We start from the raw sequence: 21,159 nt of genomic DNA on the forward strand, positions 1-21,159 counted from the left end.
TAAAAAATTATTGTTTACCTTTTTCAATATGCAGGTAGCCAAACTCTTTTCAAACATTATACATAGTACTACTTTACCTAGAAAAAGCCATCATAACTTACAAAGAAACATCTATCCTATCTTTTTTCCCCCTCCTTTTTTGGCCATGCCACAAGGTTTATGGGATCTTAATTCCCCAGGGACCAGGGATTGAACCCAGGCCTTCCCCAGTGAAAGTGTGGAATCCTATCCACCAGCCTGCCAGGGACTTCCCATATCTTATCTTAATGTATTGGTTCTCCCAAGTGGCCATCTGGTTCGTAAGACCCTCTCTTCTCTGATCTACTGACTCTCCCAGGGTCCAATCCTCAGCCTTCCTTGGCCCACCCATTTCCCTGGGGAACTCATTCATCATCTGGATTTGTTGTTATTTTATTTGCACAGCATTGTGGCTTGCAATTTTCATGCCTCTGCTCCCTCTACCTCTTATGCAATTTCAAGGGCTAACAGCACATTCTTAAGTTCATGACCTCATTTTCATCTTATGCTCAGCCCCCTCTCTCAGGACTTGTACAACTAACACAATGGGCACTTGAGTTGTGCAATCTCATCCCTGGAAAAAGAGAATCATTAAATTCAGGTATAAATGATACCATAACATTAAGAATAAAAGGTTTCAAATGCATAGTTATGCCATCTTTCCCAAGGGACTCTAGGTATATACAAACATTACAAATAAAGCAATTAATATAGAAATAATATGAGTTCTTCTGGAGGTTCTTGGGTAAGTAAAGATAACTAACAGGGCATTGAAAAAAATATTTTTCCTCTTTCACAAATGCTATTAACTCAAGAGAACTAGGCAGTTAGAAAAAAGATGAAAATATTACAGTGTGACGATAAGTGGCTGTTTTTCTTTCACAGTTTTACTAAGATATCAGTCACATAATCTACAATCCATCCATTCGAAGTGCAAAATTCAATGCTTTTTAGTATATTCAGAGTTGTGAAACCATCACCACAGCTAATTTTAGAACACTTTCATCAACCCAAGAAGAAACCCTTATTCATTAAGTCATTTAATTTTCTCCCACTCCATTTTGAAGAACTGTCAAAGTATTTCACAAAGCAGCTGCTGCCAACTTACATTCCCACCAGCAATATATGAGGATTCCAATATCTCCATATCCTTGCCAACATTTGTTATCGTCTGTCTCTCTGATTATAGTCACCCTGGTGGATGCAAAGTGGTATCTAATTGTGGTTTGGACTTACATTTCCTTAATGACTAATGATAGCCAAAATCAAATCTGTCTTGGTGAGTGGAAGGTCATATTGTTGAGACCATACATTGTCTCCATCCTTGATGCCATGGATGCCATTTTGTATGTGGGCTCACTGAGCAAGCGATAGAGGGAAGAGATGATATAATGGCTTTGTACTCTGTCAACTTGTTCAGGCCGAACTGGATTTCTGAGTTTTCTATCCTATGTATTTCTGGTCAGGATAGGTCACAAGAAAGATTCTTATGGGAAATCTAAAGAGTAAAAGTGAAGCAGCCACTCCTTTTGAGGGTCACACACATTGCTGGTGATTTTCATGGCATGAGGGCCTGCAACTATTCCACCCTTCTGGGATCTTCCTTCACCTTCTTCAACTCTTAGGCCAGGTATATGTATTTAGCTCTATGATGAAGAATCCTGACTTCTGCAAGACACCCAGTGTCAAGATCAGAGGCAACAAAGACTAATCTGGACTCCAGTTCACACTTGTGGGTTCCAGCTTGTTCTTGCTTTCCCCCATCATACGTCTATCTTCCCTTCCTGACTGCCTGCCCTTCAAACTCCAGCATCAGATGCAAAGACTTATTTCCCCACAGTTAGGTAAGGCCAAGTCCCTATAATAAATCCTTTACTCATTTTGCTTATCTCACTGAACCTTGACTGATGAGGCTGATATCCTAAGGATTGATCATCTTATACCTGATTATTGAAGCTTACTCTGCAACAGATGTTCAATGGTCAACATCCACCATGGTACATAAGGGCAACCCCAGCCAATGAGGAACATGGATAAATTCTCTCAGCTTCTCTGTTCTTTTTTTTTTTTTTTTTTTAGCTTCTCTACTCTTGGTGGGGCAATTCTTTGGCATAGTCCACACAATTTCTCAGGTAAAACTATGGGGAACTGAGCCTCAGTTGCCCACAGCTGTAACAACTCATTAACCCTTTATTGGCATTTATTTCCTTCCCTTCTATAACCCAGCCTACACTTCAGGTTCTATCTATTAAGGCTGGTAAAGTGCTATATTGAGATCTTTTGTATATTTTGAGTGATACACACTCCAGTAGAAAGAGTAAAGGGGAAATGTGTCTTATACCAAAGTCTACATAAGTTGATTATTAGTGTTTGGTGTGTCTAGTACTTGAGTGGGATAGCTGAGACATTAGAGGACAGGTAGACAGACCCTTCTGAGAATGTTTTCTTTGGGGACCTCAAGTTTTTAGAGAAAGGTGCTCTTCACTGTTAACAGATTTGATCTAGAAAGATCAGTATCACTATCTCTAGTCTGACTCCTGGGGCTTTGGTCCCTGTTGAGGAGTGCTTCTCAATCAGGATTGACTATGCTCCCCACGTTATATGTGGCAATGTCTGGAGACAGTTTTAGTTGTCATAATTGATTTGGGGTTGCTGCTTGATAGCCTACAATGCACAGGACAGACTCATTACAACAAAGAGTTATCCAGTTCCAAAAGTCAGTAGTGCCCTGTTTGAGAAACCCTGCTGTAGAGTAATATACATGTGAATGAATATCATACACTTTTCCAGAATCCAACCCTTTCCATTTGCAGGATTCCTGGATTTATAGCAGAAGTTGCTCAGAATAACTCAGAGTACAGATTACAGGGATCCTGCCATCAGGCCTATTAATCAAGGGTGTGTGGGCAGGCAATCTATATTTTGAACAAATCCCACAGGTCATTCTAATATTCACTAAAACTTAGATCTTATCACATTATAGTGTTTGTGCAAAATTCCTCTTATTCATTTAGCCATGCATGCATGTGTGCTAAGTTGCTTCAACTGTGACCAACTCTCTGCGACCCTGTGGACTGTAGCCCGCCAGGCTCCTCTGTCCATGGGATTCTCCTGGCAAGAATACTGGAGTGGGCTGCCATGCCCTCCTCCAGGGGATCTTCCCCACCCAGGGATCAAACCCAGGTCTCCTGCATTGCAGGCGGATTCTTTACCATCTGAGCCACCAGGGAAGTCCCATAATGCTCCTACACACTTAATAGTAGAGCGTAAATATAACTCTTATATATGCAATGAGAAACAAAGTTGGTTGGCTCACTTTATTGTGATATTTTTGCTTCATTGCAGTGGTTCTAGGACCGAACCTATAGTATCTCTGAAGTATGCCTGTGTGTGTGTGTGTGTGTGTGTGTGTGTTTAAACCCAGCTGGTACCTGGTAGTGGCAGAACCAGAGTTCATGTCTCCATGCTTTCAGTTCAGACTCCCCTGGCCTCCAGCTCTGTGTCTCAGTCTCCATGTCGGAAAGATTGGACCTGCAAAGCCACTGAGCTGGATCCTCCACTGAGAGCCTATTAGGATGTGCTTCCACGCCTGGAGGTTGTAGGCATGAGTGAATACTGATCTGAGAGGGACATGGTCCCAAAGATCTTACCTAGCTGCCTGGATCAGAAACCACTTTAGACCCAGAGAGATGTTATGGGGAGGGAGGTGGGAGGGGGATTCATGTTTGGGAACGCATGTAAGAATTAAAGATTTTAAAATTAAAAAAAAAAAACTAAAGAAAAAAAAAAGAAACCACTTTAGCTTCCTCTGAATGCACTAGAGCACTTTGTTCATTTGTTCAAAGCCCTTTGCCATTCTTTACAATGTTAAACTGAGTTAAGTACATGTCTTACCATCTGGACTAGTCTCAACACACCTGAGAAGAAGAATTATGCCTCATTTCCTACATTGCCTTGTTTTATAAATACCAAGGTTCTAAGAAATGCTTGTTAAATGAAGGAATAAGAGGAAGACTGGAAATCTTGCTTTTTATATCCCATCTCCTATCACACTTAGTTCCCCTAGTCCCCAGAAAGGATCCACTCTCTTTTTATGTAAATGACGCCCTCTTTTCCCAACTCAGACAAGAGCTTCAAATGAATGCCATTTTGGCACTGATTTTTCCTTATCAATTCACAGGCACAGTTTTTAAAAAATAACCATAATCAATATTACCATTGGTAGTAATTACCAAGTCTAGTAATTACCATCAAAGTTATTAGAACTCACTATGTGTAAGGTGCTAAAGAGAAAAGAAAGATGAAAGACTCACTTTCTTAGGGAACCTAAATCTCTAAACACATTTATGTTAGCATTTCTCACTCTAATCTTTCTGGATGCTATATGAAAATGAGTTCCATGGCCATAAATCTGGAGAATGCTGACTTATAATTAAACAGCTTGAAAAAAAAAAATACTAGCTTAAAAAAAAACTGCTAGCCCTCATAATACTTCTAATTTGCTAATGGACATCTTGGCTCTCAAAGACCAGCTTAGAATATGGAGCACTTCCAAAATTTATCCAACCGACAAACTCCCTCTTTTGCAAAGCATTTTTGGAAATAAAATTGCTTGGAAAATATTCCCTTAGGCATGCTTTCTTCATATGCTGGCTGTCACTGGTAGGGGCCTGAGAGAACACAGGAAAACACAAGCTAGAAAGAAAACCCAAAATAAACAGAATATTTATTTTCCAAATGCTACAAATGGGAATAAATTCTTATGCATGCCCCTGCTGGACAAAAGGCACATAGTTCCACAACACTGAGTCAAACAGGAGAAGTCAGATGAAGTTGCTAGGGGAACCACTGACTGTAACCTCCTGCCCTGGCCAAGCCTGACAGTAAGCACATTCAGGAGGCATTGGTCCTGGTAAGGAATGAGAAACTAAGAAGCTACCAACAACTGGAAGAATTGGGAAAGGTCAAAAGGAAGGAAGAGACTTCTGTCCATATGTCCTACCAACCTCCCAGAATCCTCCTCGCTGGAATCCATCTTGGCTGAGCAATGTGTGTGCCACCAGGAAGGACCTTGAGCCAGAATGATTGGCCAGGGACAACTCAGAAACTAATCCCATCACCATAAAACCCAAGATTTCGAGCCATGTGGCAGAGAGGTTCTCCCGGATTCCCTGCCATTCTCTGCCTGGGCGCCCCTTCCCAATAGTCTCTCTCTTTGTCAGCATGTGTGTCCTCGGGCAATTCATTTCCAAGTGTGAGACAGGAGCCCACTCTCGGGCCCTGGAAGTGGTCCTCCTTCCTGCAACAAATTCACTTGTTCAGTTCAGTTCAGTCGCTCAGTCGTGTCCGACTCTTTGCGACCCCATGAATCGCAGCACGCCAGGCCTCCCTGTCCATTACCAACTCCCGGAGTTCATCAGACTCACGTCCATCGAGTCAGTGATGCCATCCAGCTATTTCATCTTCTGTCATCCCCTTCTCCTCCTGCCCCCAATCCTTCCCAGCATCAGAGTCTTTTCCAATGAGTCAACTCTTCACATGAGGTGGCCAAAGTACTGGAGTTTCAGCTTCAGCATCATTCCCTCCAAAGAAATCCCAGGGCTGATCTCCTTCAGAATGGACTGGTTGGATCTCCTTGCAGTGCAAGGGACTCTCAAGAGTCTTCTCCAACACCACAGTTCAAAAGCATCAATTCTTCAGCACTCAGCCTTCTTCACATCTAGTGAAAACTGCAAGGGCTCTGTGTTGAGTCTCAGGTCTGGGTCTCTGCTCCCCTAGGAACAGGGCAGTGCAGACAGAAAGTACAGCAGAGCCGGTTGAGAGGGTCAAGGGTAAAGCAGAGCTTCTTGCCAGATAGGCTGTTAACTGAGAGCTTTCACTTTGTGTATCCCAGTGACCAGGCAGAGGCAGCCCTGTCCCTGTACTGGGTGGAGTTTCGTCTGTGATAGCTCCTGCACTCAGGCTGGTAGAGATGTGATGAGGGCTTGCAGTGGGAGGGAGGGGGGACCAGAAACCATCAGATTCCTAGCACAATCTCTCCAACATTTGGACATCAGAAAAGTATTTTTAAAAAATCTACCAACTAGGGGAAAGTCACAGATATTCAGGACTTCTCGGGTGGGTGCCCAAACAATTATGTGGATTAGTGAGTGACTGCACCCACAGCTTGGAGAAGGAAATGGACACCCACTCCAGTACTCTTGCCTGGAGAATCCCAAGGACAGAGGAGCCTGGCGAGCTGCCGTCTATGGGGTCGCAGAGTCAGACAGGACTGAAGGGACTTAGCAGCAGCAGCACCCACGGCTGTGCCCCAGGATCTACTTTATCACCTGCTGCTGGTCAGGAAGTGTGAGCTGATGGTGATTTCCTACCATGTCTCTAAAGCCTGATGTTTTTTTCAGAGCCGTTTATCTGCTGGATGTGGCTGTGGAAACTAGGCCATTGGGTACTTTGGCAAACACACAAAATTAAATCTCAGCCTGAGGTTCACTGTGTATCATCTGAGTCTGACAAATTACATGAGCGCTATGGGAATGAAAGCAAATGTACTAATAGTTTGGTAATTGTTCTCTTAGTTTGAAAAACCTGACATAAGCAAAGTCTTTGAAATGAAGAGGACTCAGCTCAACAGCTTTTGCGAGCAAAGTATTCATTACATTTAACAATAATTAACACTCAAATTTTCTGTGCTCCCACCTAGAATTTTCTTCTTCCAGTTGCACCAAATCCAATCACAAAGCAAAACAATACAATAAAGTGCTATGAAAACAATACTGGACCATTCAAATATAAAGTATCAACACTATTTTCATTATTTGTTTTTTTTTCAGTTCCAAGTTCTATGTTTACTAAGAGTAATTATCAACTAGGCTTTCACATCTGCCTGTTTATCTGTCTGTCTCTCTCATTCACTTCTTGTAGGACCTGGAACCAAATACTTACATTCCTATAACTGAACAAGACGCTATGGGGGCCTTCCTGAGACGGGCCTTCCCCCATATCCTCTGCTTTAGCTCCTCTCTGAAGTACCTAGACAATAGTACTTGATGAACATTCCCTGAGTTGTTTTACAGATGCTAAAAACTTCCCCCTTTCTTAGAGTGGGAAATGGCAACCCGCTACGGTATTCTTGCCTGTAAAATTCCATGGACAGAGGAGTCTGGTGGGCTACAGTCCACGGGGTTGCAAAGAGTCAGACACAACTTAGTGACACACCCTCTCCAACAATGGAAGACGTTAACTACTTGAGCAGCAGAAGCATATAGCCCCAGGCCTTCTGTAGTCTAAGGACTAATAATGAAATAGATGGGGAAACAGTAAAAACAGTGTCAGACTTTATTTTTGGGGGTCTCCAAAATCACTGCAGATGGTGATTGCAGCCATGAAATTAAAAGACGCTTACTCAAAAATAAATAAATAAATAAATAAAAATAAAAAATAAATAAAAGACGCTTACTCCTTGGAAGAAAAATTATGACCAACCTAGATAGCATATTCAAAAGTAGAGACATTACTTTGCCGACTAAGGTCCATCTAGTCAAGGCTATGGTTTTTCCTGTGGTCATGTATGGATGTGAGAGTTGGACTGTGAAGAAAGCTGAGCACCGAAGAATTGATGCTTTTGAACTGTGGTGTTGGAGAAGACTCTTGAGAGTCCCTTGGACTGCAAAGAGATCCAACCAGTCCACTCTGAAGGAGATCAGCCCTGGGATTTCTTTGGAAGGAATGATGCTAAAGCTGAAGCTCCAGTCCTTTGGCCACCTCATGTGAAGAGTTGACTCATTGGAAAAGACTCTGATGCTGGGAGGGATTGGGGGCAGGAGGAGAAGGGGATGACAGAGGATGAGATGGCTGGATGGCATCACGGACTCGATGGACATCAGTCTGAGTGAACTCCAGGAGATGGTGATGGACAGGGAGGCCTGGCGTGCTGTGATTCATGGGATCGCAAAGAGTCGGACACGACTGAGCGACTGATCTGAACTGAACTGGATGTTAACCCCTATGACACCACTCTGCTACTTCACCATCAGCCAGACAGAGAACTGTGCACCAACTCGTCACAGACCCTGTGACTCCCCCTCCCTCACCTGGCTTTTAAAAGTGCTTTGCCAAAACCGTTCAGGGAGCACAGGGCTTTTTAGGGCATGAGCCTGCCCAGCTCATTGCATGGCTTTGCAATAAACCTTTCTCTGCTCCAAACTTTGACTTTTCAGTTTGTTTGGCCTCACTGTACATGGGGCACACGAACTGACATTAACGTTCATACAACTTTCTCCTATCTCTAAAGTGAGGATAACTGTCACTTACTGAGATCCACTAGGTTTTCAAAAGGTATTTGTTCACTGAGTTTGATATACAAGTGAAAAGGCTTGGAGTCCACACCTGAGACAGAGGGCTATTGATCCTGTTAAGTGGCAAGACAGGACAATGACAGAAAAGACTTTCTGGCTGGGCCAGTGGGACAAGAGAACTTTCCCTTCTTCAGGAGGCTCAGAATGGACAAGATTTAAAAAAAGTTAAAAAATTCAGGACCTTGGGGTTGCAAAGAGTCAGACACGACTGAGCAACTGAACTGAACTGAATGATTATGTCTTTTGGTTGGGATACTTGGGTGTGTGCTCTGGGGTGGGAATAGGGGCTACTCAGGGAGGAAGTAGAAAGCAAGGAGTGGGGAGGCAGGGGGAGATCTCTAGCTGGAAACTACATTCTGTCCTGAAAGGTCGGAACCTCCAGGAGCTGGGTAATCATGGAGACTAGAACAGTCTCTCTTGACGAAGCTGCTTTTGTAATGTTTCATTCTATTCACAAGTTCTTTTTGCCATTAACCAAAATTGCCAGAGTCCCACTTGAAGAGGTAATTGAAAAGTCCCACAGCCTCAGTGAGAGAAAAGCTTTGTGTGTGACCTATTGCCCTTTCTATACTGCCAGTGAAGGCCAGTCCAAGGCAGGCAGGTGATTCCAGACTATTTCTCAATGAATGGCTAGAAAAATGATTTCTGTAGTGAATTACTTCCTATTAAAAATGAATGAAAGGAATATAAAAAGTGAATGTATTTAATGTCGCTAAATTATACACCTAAGTAGGTTAAGATGGTGACTTTTAGATTATGTCTATTTTATCACTTTTTTTTAATTAATGAAAGGGAAAAATCTAGTAATTAATCTGACTTTGCTGTATATTGAGAAAATGGTTAACGCTGACCTAACTTTCTAAACAGCACAAGGCTTTAAGGGCAATTTGTCATTAAGCTTTCCTATGATCCACAAGAAGTATATGAAGCCTTTTAAAATAGAGAAGAAAAAAAGAATGGAAATTACTAGCAACTATTTCTTACAAGCTATGTCTGTATTTCTTTATACTGAATACTTGATAGAGCAGAGTGAAAATATGTAAATATTTTGAGTCTTTCTGCTTTTAAAATCCTATGTATAATTGAATTTAGAGAAAAACATCCCTTTTGTATTATTTCATTTCTATGATCAAAACAATTTCTTATCATGAACACAAGCCCATTACCACTTGCCTGTCCTTACCTAATTGTCTTTTCTCATCTTCTACTCTGACTTACACAAATTACTTTAAATCCTTTTCTTCTTTTGTAAACCAGGCAGAGTACAATGGCATAAAATAAAATACTCTTATCGATCATACTTAGCCTAATAAGTTCACATAAGTCACTTATAAAAAAGAATATATAGCCAACAATTCTAAGCCATGCCCCAGGCCTCTAGCTTTAGTATTTTAACGCAATAACAAAATCCATCTTCTTCAGCCTGCTGAGCCTAGCTGGGGCGGCCTGGGGCTTTCTCAGGAGTCAAGTCCTCACTGAAGGCCAGAGGGGGACCAGATCTATGGCTAAGGGTATAAGCGATGAGGCCACCCTGGTGAATGGTGCTACATATGACTCCTAGGCATACCCACTCCACACCAACCCCTGGAATCCATAGCAGCCCTTACTGCCAAAGTGGCATCTGAGGACTCCAAAGTCTGTTGGGATAAGATGATTTCTGTTGTATCTCGGAGTAGTTTGTTAAAGGGGTTCACAATTAACTCTGCCCACAGAATAAGGAATGGTGTGATGTAACTCACAGAACCTGAGTTCAATACCTGGAAAGCCCCACTTTGGCTCCTAAACTCTCTAAGCCTCAGTTTCCTCATGTGTAAGATGGGGTAAATAATGCTACTACTTCAAAGGATCACTGGGAAGCTCAAGTGAGGTAACGTAGATATATGTATATTGCAGACAGAAGGCAACACCAATGTGTGGAATCAGGAGGGATGAATTCAGGTGATTAAAAGAAAGGAGGCAAAGACAGGACAATCGACATCCCTACAAATGCCTAACACTTTTGGCTCCTTGGGTTTCCTACTGAGAGGGGTGGAAAGTGAAAGCATAACTTTCTTTGAAGACAAAAGAAAAGACTTCTGTGAGTTGGTATGGAAAGGTATTAAAAGCGGCTTAAAAATATATGTCCCCGATCCAAAAGAAAATACCTTATTAGAGGCAAAGGGTCAAAGTCGCAGTTATATCTGGCAAGCATTAAGACAAACTAACAAAAAAAACACATCTTGTGCTTTCAATACAGCCTACTGGCAAAAACAAAATTCACCTCTTAGCAACAACAAAGAAAATTACTTAGCATTCCAGAACACACACGTTCTGAAAAGCCTTTGATTTCAGTCGTTGGCACAGAAACATGGAGTAACTGTGTGGGAAGAACAGAACAAATACTCAGAAAAATTGCTTGCTGAACTGTTACTATCAGGAAAGCCTAGACTGTTTCAAACAAATCTTTATCACATCATTCTCTAAAAACAAACGTGTGGCCTATCTAGTCTGTATTTTTATTTAGGGAGGATTCAAAAAGCAGGCAGAAAGTGAGAATGCATAAAAACATCAATGTCTCCTTTAAAGCAGTCCCTGCAAAAAGCCTTGCTCCACCTCTGGCAGTGTTCACCCTCTTTTGATACCCTACCTGCATTATTATGGTCTGGAGAAATGCATGGAAAGCAAAAGAAAAGAAAATGAAGTATTTTTTCCTCTTTTTCCCAGATGCGGCAATGCAAAACTTAACCCAAAAGTCTCCACAACTCAATGGAAGTAACTCATTAAACAACTGCAAAGATGGGGCATCTTCTTTACTAACACAAGTAATCAATCAATCAGTCCAAGAGATGTTCAAGTTCACCTGCTTCCTGTACACCTTCCAAAAGAAAAGATCCATAGAGTGCATTTTAAACTAAAGTATCTTGCTGACACCATCTCAAAGCTACCTTTTACATTAAAGACATGATTAATTTCTGTTAATTTCACAAATCAGATACAGCCTCCCAAATAAAGCCATATCAAATTCACAACATATATAAAACCTGTTCATTGTAGGAATCAGTCAGGAAACTATGATATGAGAATTGGATTTACTAAACCAGAGTTAGAATAGCAACTCTATTTGCAAGATCCATGAAGGATACAGGCAGAAATGTTACTTAGTATTACTTACTGTTTGTTGTTTGCTTATTTCCTCCCCTGAAATGGCAAGCTCTATGTGAGCAGGAACCTGAATCATGTATCCATCAGTCTATATCCAGCCTAGAACAATATCTGGTACACAGTTGATTGTCCAGTGACTACTTACTGAAACAAATGAATTTAGCAAAACCATAAGCATCTTCCAAAAATAAAGTAGATAGGGACTTCCCTGTCAGTCCAATGGTTAAGACTCTATGCTTCCACTGCAGGGGGCCTGGGTTTGATCCACAGTTGGGATCACAACAAACTGGAAAATTCTTAAAGAGATGGGAATACCAGACCACATGACCTGCCTCCTGAGAAATCTGTATGCAGGTCAAGAAGCAACAGTTAGAACTGGACATGGAACAACAGACTGGTTCCAAATTGGAAAAGGAGTATGTCAAGGCTGTATATTGTCACCCTGCTTATTGAACTTATATGCAGAGTATATAATTTCTATGATGAGCTGGATGGAGCACAAGCTGTAATCAAGATTGCTGGGAGAAATATCAATAACCTCAGATATGCAGATGACACCACCCTTATGGCAGAAAGTGAAGAAGAACTAAAGAGCTTCTTGATGAAAGTGAAAAAGGAAAGTGAAAACGTTGGCTTAAAACTCAACATTCAGAAAACTAAGACCATGGCATCTGGTCCCATCACTTCATGGCAAATAGATGGGGAAACAATGGAAACAATGACAGACTTATTTTTCTGGGCTCCAAAATCACTGCAGATGGTGAATGCAGTCATGAAATTAAAAGACACTTGCTCCTTGGAAGAAAAGTTATGACCAACCTAGAGAGCATATTAAAAAGCAGAGACATTACTTTGCCAACAAAGGTCCTTCTTGTCAAAGCTATGGTTTTTCCAGTAGTCATGTATGGATGTGAGAGTTGGATTATAAAGAAAGCTGAGTGCCGAAGAATTGATGCTTTTTAACTGTGGTGTTGGAGGAGACTCTTGAGAGTTCCTTGGACTGCAAGGAGATGCAACCAGTTCATCCTAAAGGAAATCAGTCTTGAATATTCATTGGAAGGACTGATGTTGAAGCTGAAACTAAAATACTTGGGCCACCTGATGCGAAGAGTTGAGTCATTTGAAAAGGCCCTGATGCTGGGAAAGACTGAAGGCAGGAGGAGAAGGGGACAACAGAGGATGAGCTGGTTGGATGGCATCACCAACTCAATGGGCATGAGTTTGAGTAAACTCCAGGAGTTGGTGATGGCACACTGCAGTCCATGGGGTTGCAAAGAGTCAGACATGACTGAGCAACTGAAGTTAACTGCACTGAACTGAGGGACTAAGATTCCACTAAAGCAGGTAAACTTAGTCCTCTTGGGGAAGGGAGAGAGTGGAAAACACCACCCAGCATCTATCCCTAGTGCTTCAGAGGCTCAGGCTTGGGACCACTATCAAAATTTGCCCCGTAAACACAATCTAGCTAAGGTCAAGAATAGCTCTCTGGTGAATAGTGAAAATCATCCTAGAGTAGGTGGAAACTGAATGCACTACAGTCTGCTGACAGAAGAAACAATGGAGGTATTCTTGAAGGCTGCAGATTAGTAAAATTTAAGAGCTGGAGCAATCTGGATCATAAAGAATATGCTTGGTTTAACTAGACAGCCGCAATCGTCCAGTTATTTGCCCACTTCATTTCAGTGTTATTTACTGAAAAGAATATACTGTATTAGATTACAGAAGCTGAGCTTGTGAGGAGAGCTAATGTAGAGTGTCACAAAAACAATTTGCATTATTAGCCCAATTCATGACCATGCTGGCAGGAAACGTCCTTTCTTCTCCCTAGAAGCAAACATAACACTCAGAGTGGAGATATTCTTAAATAAGTGGAATCACTTTTTGCTATACAATTAATTGGGCTTCCCTGGTGGCTCAGACGGTAAAGAATCCACCTGTAATGCGGGAGACCTGGGTTCTATCCCTGGGTCGGGAAGGTCCCCTGGAGGAGGGCATGGCAACCCACTCCAGTATTCTTGCCTGGAGAATCCCCAAGGACAGAGAAGCCTGGCGGGCTACAGTCCATGGGGTAGCAAAGTGTTGGACACAACTGAGCGACTAAGCACATACAGTTGATTATCATTCTTACTTGGAATAGTTAAATATCTTCCTGCTCTTTCCCTAATCCGGCCTCCTCACTTTCTAGTTTCCTGGTCATTATAAAAACATCCACTACCTTGAGTATTTCTCATTGCAGAAATTATGTGATTTATCAGAAACACTAGCAGAAAGGCACTCATTCAGGTAAAATAAATTAACCTTTAACTGGTGCAGTATTTTTTTTTTTTTACATTAACTTCGTAGTCTACCTTGGGTGAAAATAGGTGCTCCTTGGAAAGTTAAAGTATGTGAGAGGATGGTTCAATGGTAAGTGTTTATTTATTTATTGGCTGTGCCACGTGGCTTGTAGAATCTTTGTTCGCCAACCAGGGATCTAACCCAGGCCATGGCAGTGAAAGTCCTGAGTCCTAACCACTGGACTGCCAGGGAATTTCCTAACAGCATATCTATTCTTCACCTTTCCACTAGATGAGACTGTCTTAAATTAAAAGAACAATCTTTAGCATCTTAAGAATATAAGTAAGTCCTAAACTTCATAAAGAGCACGTATGTTCTGGGGATAGGTAGACCATTACTAGTTTTATACCTTTGTCAAGTCACTTGACCTCACTGAACCTCAGTGTTTTCCTCTGTAAAGCGGAGTATAAATTTGCTCACGTTCCAAGATAATCACCAGACTTATTTGAGTCCTAGTTGGACTAGACAGTAAATTTAGATGACTGTTTAACTAGCAGTTGAGTAGTACAAAGGATTTGGTTTCTCTCCCTACATTAAATATGATAATACAGGTCAAAGTGCTCAATATATGTTATTTAACAGTTGCTATTACTCTTACCTTTGTTATTACTTACTAGTCCAAGTAAACATCATGCCGTGCAGAGAAGACAAAGTGGGGAAGCAAAGAGTTTTTCCTTTTTGATCCTGGACTATTGAAGCCAGTGTTCATAAATATACTTTGTCTAACTTTTTTTTTTAATACTTTTTCCATTTCTCCCTTGACCTCTGAACCCAGTTTTTCTAAAGGCTTCTGGTTTCTTTTCTCATTTGTCTGACTGCCAAACTCCCCCAAGCATCGCAAACCAACCCAAAGCAGCTAATCAAAGTTTCCCGAGATTCCTGACCTCACCCACTGGGCATCAGTGTCCATATGTACATTCAAGGATCCTCAAATCTCTGCTCTGAAAGGCCCTGAAGATGGCACACCCACATGATTGCTGGGGGTTGGGTGATGCATCTGTTGAGAAGTGATATGTTTAGTGGTGTGAGAATCCTGGCATTAGAAGGAGTAAATGACCCCTGCTCTGGTGATACTAGTTCCAGGAAGTGAGCTGCAGTATCAGACCAGAACCTTGATTTCTCCAGGCCCTTTTTCAGACTCCATCTGCTCCATGTTTGGCTTCAGGAAAAAAGAATAACATGGGCAACAGCTGCTGTTCCTTGAAGGGATAGCAGCACTTTGAGTTTAAACAATCTCTTGTTTAAACAGTAGGAAATTGCACAACTGAGCTAGACTTCCCAAGAGTCATGGCTAGGTGCAGAGGAAATGACCAAAGTGTGCAAAGAAATGTCAGGTAAGGATGAGGATGAACGACCCATTTAGAGTCTTAAGTGGCCTCAAACTGTTGTGTTCCTTGGGGCCTTAGAATTGCCTCATAGATGCCTTAGGAGCTGCCTGGGCTCTGTGTGTGTGTGTGTGTGTGTGTGTGTGTGTGTGTGTGTGTGTGTGTCTATTCAAGGTGCTTCTCTTAGCCCCAGAGGGATGGGAAGAAAGGAAGCTGAGAGCCTTCCACCCCTATTCCAGCTGGACTAGGTAGGGTGTGGCCTTCTAGGGCCACAGTGGGTGAGGTGGAGGAGGACAAAGCTGAAGAATGCCCACTTTCAGTGACTGCAGGAGTCCACAAGGACTTTTTTAAAAAGAAGGAAAGCAAGGCAGAATACTACTTTAAAGCTGAGAACCTACTTTCGTGATTGCTTTGACAAAAACAAAAACTGAAAACAAAACCAAATGTTTTCCCAAATAAAATACTTCCCCATTGAGTAAAACACTTGAGTAAAACATCAGGCTTACCTTGACATAATGAACAAGACGTTCATTTACATTCACTTTGTAAGTTTCTAAACCCAGTTGCTTAGATAACCGTAAGATCCTATTCTGGGTCGGGCCTACATAAGCACCGCCAACATCTACGTAGTCAACATGTTCATTCTGTAGAAAGAGAAAAAGTGGCCAGAAGACTTTGGTTAGAACTCTAAAATATATATATATATATGTTGCTAAGTCTCATAAAAACAAAAAGAACCTGTTTATTTTTTACAGTTTAAATGTGCCTTATATCTCTCTTTCAAAGGAACACTGAAAATAGCAATCCTTTCACCTCAAGAACTGACCCCCAATCCCATATGATGTCACTAAGCAGTCCCATTTGTTTAGTTACTGATGAGGCCAATTTGCCAAGAACACGCACAAAGAATAAAGAACACTATAGTACATCCTGCCCATCTAGGTCTTTTTCAAAGCATTTAGGTCATCTGTGCTTTTCTTTGGAGTTGTTGCTGGGAGGGCCACCCAGAGATTTATGAGGCCTAACTTTCCGATTTCCAGCAGATGAACTCTTCAGTCAGCCCAAACTGGTGGCCTCCTGATCCTATATTATTTATTTGGCTGAGCTCACTAGTTGTGGCCCATGGACTTAGTTGCCCTGCACCATGTGGGATCTTAGTTCCCAGAACAGGGATGGAACCTGAGTCTCCTGGATTGGAAGGCAGAATCTTAACCACTGGACTGCCAGGAAAGTCCCCTGCATGATTATTTTTCATTGTGTGCCACTCATTGAACATGAGAAATGAAGAAATAATCTGAATCCTGGAAGGATTATATCTTTCTCAGAGAGGATTTATGTCTGCTTCCACTCAGCACTTGGGGATGCTAACATTACTAGATAATTCTATTGCATTTTCTGTGCCAAAAATGATTTGAAAGCAGGTTGAAATGGAACGTGGCCTAGTCATTTTACTGTTCTCCTTTAGTGCTAGGATGCAGTCCAACCCAAAGCACAAGGAGTTTACAAACACCTCCTTCTGTAAACACACACTTTGGTGGGCCCCGCTGAAGAACCTGAAGTTGAACGGTTCTATGAAGACCTACAAGACTTTCTAGAACTAACACCCAAAAAAGATGTCCTTTTCATTATAGGAGACTGGAATGCAAAAGTAGGAAGTCAAGAAACACCTGGGGTAACAGGCAAATTTGGCCTTGGAATACAGAATGAAGCAGGGCAAAGACTAATAGAGTTTTGCCAAGAGAATGCACTGGTCATAGCAAACACACTCTTCCAACAACACAAGAGAAGACTCTACATGTGGACATCACCAGATGGTCAACACTGAAATCAGATTAATTATATTCTTTGCAGCCAAAGATGGAGAAGGTCTATACAGTCAGCAAAAACAAGACCAGGAGCTGACTGTGGCTCAGATCATGAACTCCTTATTGCCAAATTCAGACTTAAATTGAANTATCTTCATGGAAGACACAGTTAGTCATACCCCAATATCTGTTTTCCCTTTTTTCCTTAGAAATAGAACCCACAGATTTTGCTGCTCAGAATAAAGACTGTAATTTTCCAGCCTTCCTTGGGTGACTAAGTTCTGGCAAATAGATATAATTGGAAATATCATGTGAAACTCCCGGAAAGTTTTCTTGAAGGAGAGATTGTCCCCTCATTTTTCCTTCCTGTTACCTGGAATATGGACATGAAGGCTGGAATTTCCATTGCTATCCCATTCCCTGAGACTATGAGATGAAAGGAGGCTGGCAGAGTCATAAGATGCAAGGAGTATGTATGTTTGTAGACTTCTTTTACATGAGAGATTAGCTTCCTTTTATTTAAGCCATTATTATTTGGAGTTTTGAGTCACAAGCAGGGAGCTTAATGCTTCCAATATAACTCTTTAAATGAATGCGAAACAGTAGATTGTATCTATCTACTGTTTCCCTGCTCAAAAAGGATACTCCCAAATGTTTCTGTTTACGTCCAGCTTACCAGGGGCAAAGATTCTCCTTTCTTACCTGCCATCCCCATCTTGTGGTCAAAGATGGGGTGGGAAAGGAGACTTATACATGTCCAGTATTTTCGAAAGGTGTTTGTCTGGAGATTATCAGTTGGCTAGGAGAGGGGGAGGGGATTCCTTTTACTCAGCACTCTGGTTGTTGTGACAGAAACTTCATTCCTCCCACTATTCATTGCTTCTTCCATTTGGGCTTCTGTTTTGCCACCTCTTTCCACTTTGCCTAAACTCTGTCTCAACTAATTCCTGGGGGAGGAAAAACTGGTATACACATTTCTGAGACTCTTCATTTGACACAAAAGTTAGAAGTTTCTTTGAATATCTTTAAGATATCTTTATTTCATCTACAATGTAGACTGGAGGAGAGTGAAATTGACCGTCTGTGTATCCATGAAGGGAAAATCATAGAACACTAACAGAATAATACTTTTGCATAAAACCCCACTGTGGGAAGGAACCACACTGATTATCATGGTGATGACCAGAGATAGGGCATATGTGGACTGAATGAAATTCTCAGAAGAGTATACCACACCCAAGAAGTAGAAATGTTTGTGGTTGAGTTTCTGAAACAGTGACAGGTGAAAGGTGACCTAAGCGCAGAGCAAGGCATTGAATGTAGAGCGATAAGATAGAAACTAACTTTGTCATCTCAGCTGCTGGCCCCTTTAAAGAGGTTCTTGTGTGCAGTGACATTGATCGGGGATAGGTAAGACTTTCCAAGCACATCAACATCAGTTCTTTCCCAGACTTCTGGTCAGCAATGATATTGAATCAAGCCCTTTAGATAATTTTTTTTTAATGCCGTCTCTGGCTGTCTGCATCAATAGCCCCTAGAGGGGCTGTGTCTGACATTTATAAACGTGTTTACTTTTTCCTTCAACTCAACAGTCGAAGAGTCAGAGAACCCTCTGTATTATGTTGCTATAGGCAATTTGAAGTCCAGTTTCTTTGAACCATTCCTTTAATTTTTAATATTTCAAGACAGAATTTGAACAATAAGAATGATTAAACAACAACAACAACAACAAACAGGCAGTGCTTTCCTTGGAGCGGATAAAAAAATTAAGCTCAAATCTGTCTCATTTTAGAGATAAGCTTCAGGCATTCCCACTGACTGGGACCAGGGAGGCAATGTCAGATGGTAAGGTAAACAAACAATTATCTCCACAATTTGATCAATAAGGGACTGGAACGACAGGCAAACAAGATGTTCCTTAAAAGCATCATCTTCTGAGGGACTTGAATTATAAACCAGATAACCGTTTTCAATTTCCCCAACTTGTTGTTTTGTATAAATACTGTTCAAAAAAGCTTAGTCCCCATTTCTCCCTTCTGCACATTGATTTTCCACCCTTTTCTACCCTGCTCTGACACCCATGGAATACATGGCCTGGGCACCCCTGCCCTTTAACTTCTCGCTGGGCTAGGCCATAGGAGTGGGTGTTGCCAAGAGAGTGAAGGGCATGGGAGAAAGGTCAGGGTGTTTATTCCATTAATATCAACATCTCTGCCCCCCTTCCTCCGCTCCCGCACCCTCTCCCCAGTTGTATGAGGTCATGGCCGTGGTTGTCTTCCTCTAACGCCTTCATTTCTTCCCCACGCCCAGTTAGGCCAAGTAATGGCTCTCCAACACGGCTAATCCCTGCAAGTTTCAGCATCTCTTATTGGTTCTGTCAATGCAGTTCATACTTTTATAAATGTTCCCTTCTTTAAAAGCCTATTTTAAAAAATGCCATCTGGGGTACATGTACACGGATGGCTGAGTCCCTTCTCTGTTCATCTGAACTATCATGGCATTGCTAATCAGCTATACCCCAATACTAAATAAAAAGTTTTAAAAAATGCCCAAGGGAGTCCCTGAAAGGTAACCTCTAGTTACTTAAAAAAACAACAACAACAACAGGATACAATAGTCAATGCTTAATATGAAATGTAAATTCAGCCCAGGTGGCACTAGTGGTAAAGAACCTGCCTGCCAATACAGGAGACATAACAGATGTGGGTTTGATCCCTGGGTTGGGAAGATCCCCTGAAGGAGGGCATGGCAACCCACTCCAGTATTCTCTCCTGCAGAATGCCATGGACAAAAGAGCTTGGCAGGCTACAGTCAATGGGGCCACAAAGAGTCAGACACAACTGAGCGACTAACACTTTCAATATGGAATGTAATCAATCTTTATCTCTTAAAAAACTCATTCTCTTGTATCTCTGATCAGGCTCCTGATTACCAGTCAACTGCATCAACGTGACCCTCTGAGAAGCAGGAATTTGGAGCTATGTTTACTTTCTAGGTTCTATTTTTGAATGAGTCCCTTAAACTATTTCAGAAATGAAGTTGTAATCCCAGTGTATACACATGGTTGAGTATACCATTCTAAATTTGCTGAGCTGGGAAAGAATGTTTAAAAAGAGAAGGTGTGACCTGATATCTATTATCATCACCATGATCCTTTGCATGGAGGTGAAAGTTCTTTAGAACAGTTTGGATTAATAAGTATGAGCCTGCGTCAGCTTCATCACTTTCAATTGCTTCACATTCCATATTAAAAAAATTGGATCTAACAGCTCTTGCTACAAGTACAGAGCAACTGTGTTCACGGAAATCCTTTCAGTGTACATCTGTGATATATTAAGATGAAAAAATTTTGAATGTCCTGAGAGAACTAAAATCTGAAATCATGATTATGATAAATTTTTTTCAAAAGATGAGTTACATAAGGCCATCAGATACAGGGCAAGCTGGGAGAGTTATAGGTAAAAATTTATGAACAGATACTATGCAAATAGCAGAGTTGCCAGACACTGCCCAGTCTTCTGACTACTTTTCTATGGTTCAAAAAGGGGGTGGGGGTCTGGAAAGCCTTGGGTATTGTCTCTGAGTACATAGTTTGCTATATAATGGGGATTTTCTCAGGACACACTAGCAGAGTCAGTTTTGGGGGGTGTATGAGAAGACCACAGATTATGGGGGGTTCTTAACAAGGATTAACTAATAGAATTCAGGAAGATCTGTAATCTTGAGAAGGAAAAATCTTACATCTTCATTTTTGATGCTAAAAACTCATCCTGCGTATAGCAGTGCTGAATTGAATTTTGGAGATAGTTTTGTGAAGTAGACAAGAATAGCTTTATTGCTTTGTCAGGCAAAGGGGAACACACTGGGATTTTGCCCTCAAAACTGTGTGTCCCAACCCAGGAGGAATTGAGGAGTTTGATAGCAATGTTTCATGTATGGGGTTGCTGATAAAGATAAGGGTATGTGTAGGGCTTACACTTCTTTAATGTGGTTTCAAGTTGTCTCTTGATGAGTTTCTCTTGTTTCTTTAATCTGGCCTCAGGTAGTCCTTTCTGGAAAGAAGAATGCTGACATCTTCTATCCCTTCGGGGTTTCAATTCTGTAAAGAGCTCAGAGATATTGTTATATGCATCCCCTGAGGTGGAACCAGGGCCCTGACCCTGGTTGTTTCTTGGCTTC

At 41.5% G+C, this 21,159-nt stretch overlaps 1 protein-coding gene across 1 annotated transcript in view; it reads right to left on the reverse strand.

Moving 5' to 3' along the window:
- Nucleotides 1-15,819, reverse strand: part of LOC108634360 (amine oxidase [flavin-containing] A-like) — a gene marked incomplete at its 5' end in the record, with an annotated part of 28,211 nt that extends 12,392 nt beyond the window's left edge. Inside the window, 1 exon segment of the mRNA XM_018044035.1 lies at nucleotides 15,682-15,819. Coding sequence (XP_017899524.1) covers nucleotides 15,682-15,819 — 138 coding nt within the window.
- Nucleotides 15,820-21,159: the final 5,340 nt, after the last annotated feature.

Source organism: Capra hircus (genome assembly GCF_001704415.2).
Source record: "Capra hircus breed San Clemente chromosome X unlocalized genomic scaffold, ASM170441v1, whole genome shotgun sequence".
Classification (NCBI taxonomy): domain Eukaryota; kingdom Metazoa; phylum Chordata; class Mammalia; order Artiodactyla; family Bovidae; genus Capra; species Capra hircus.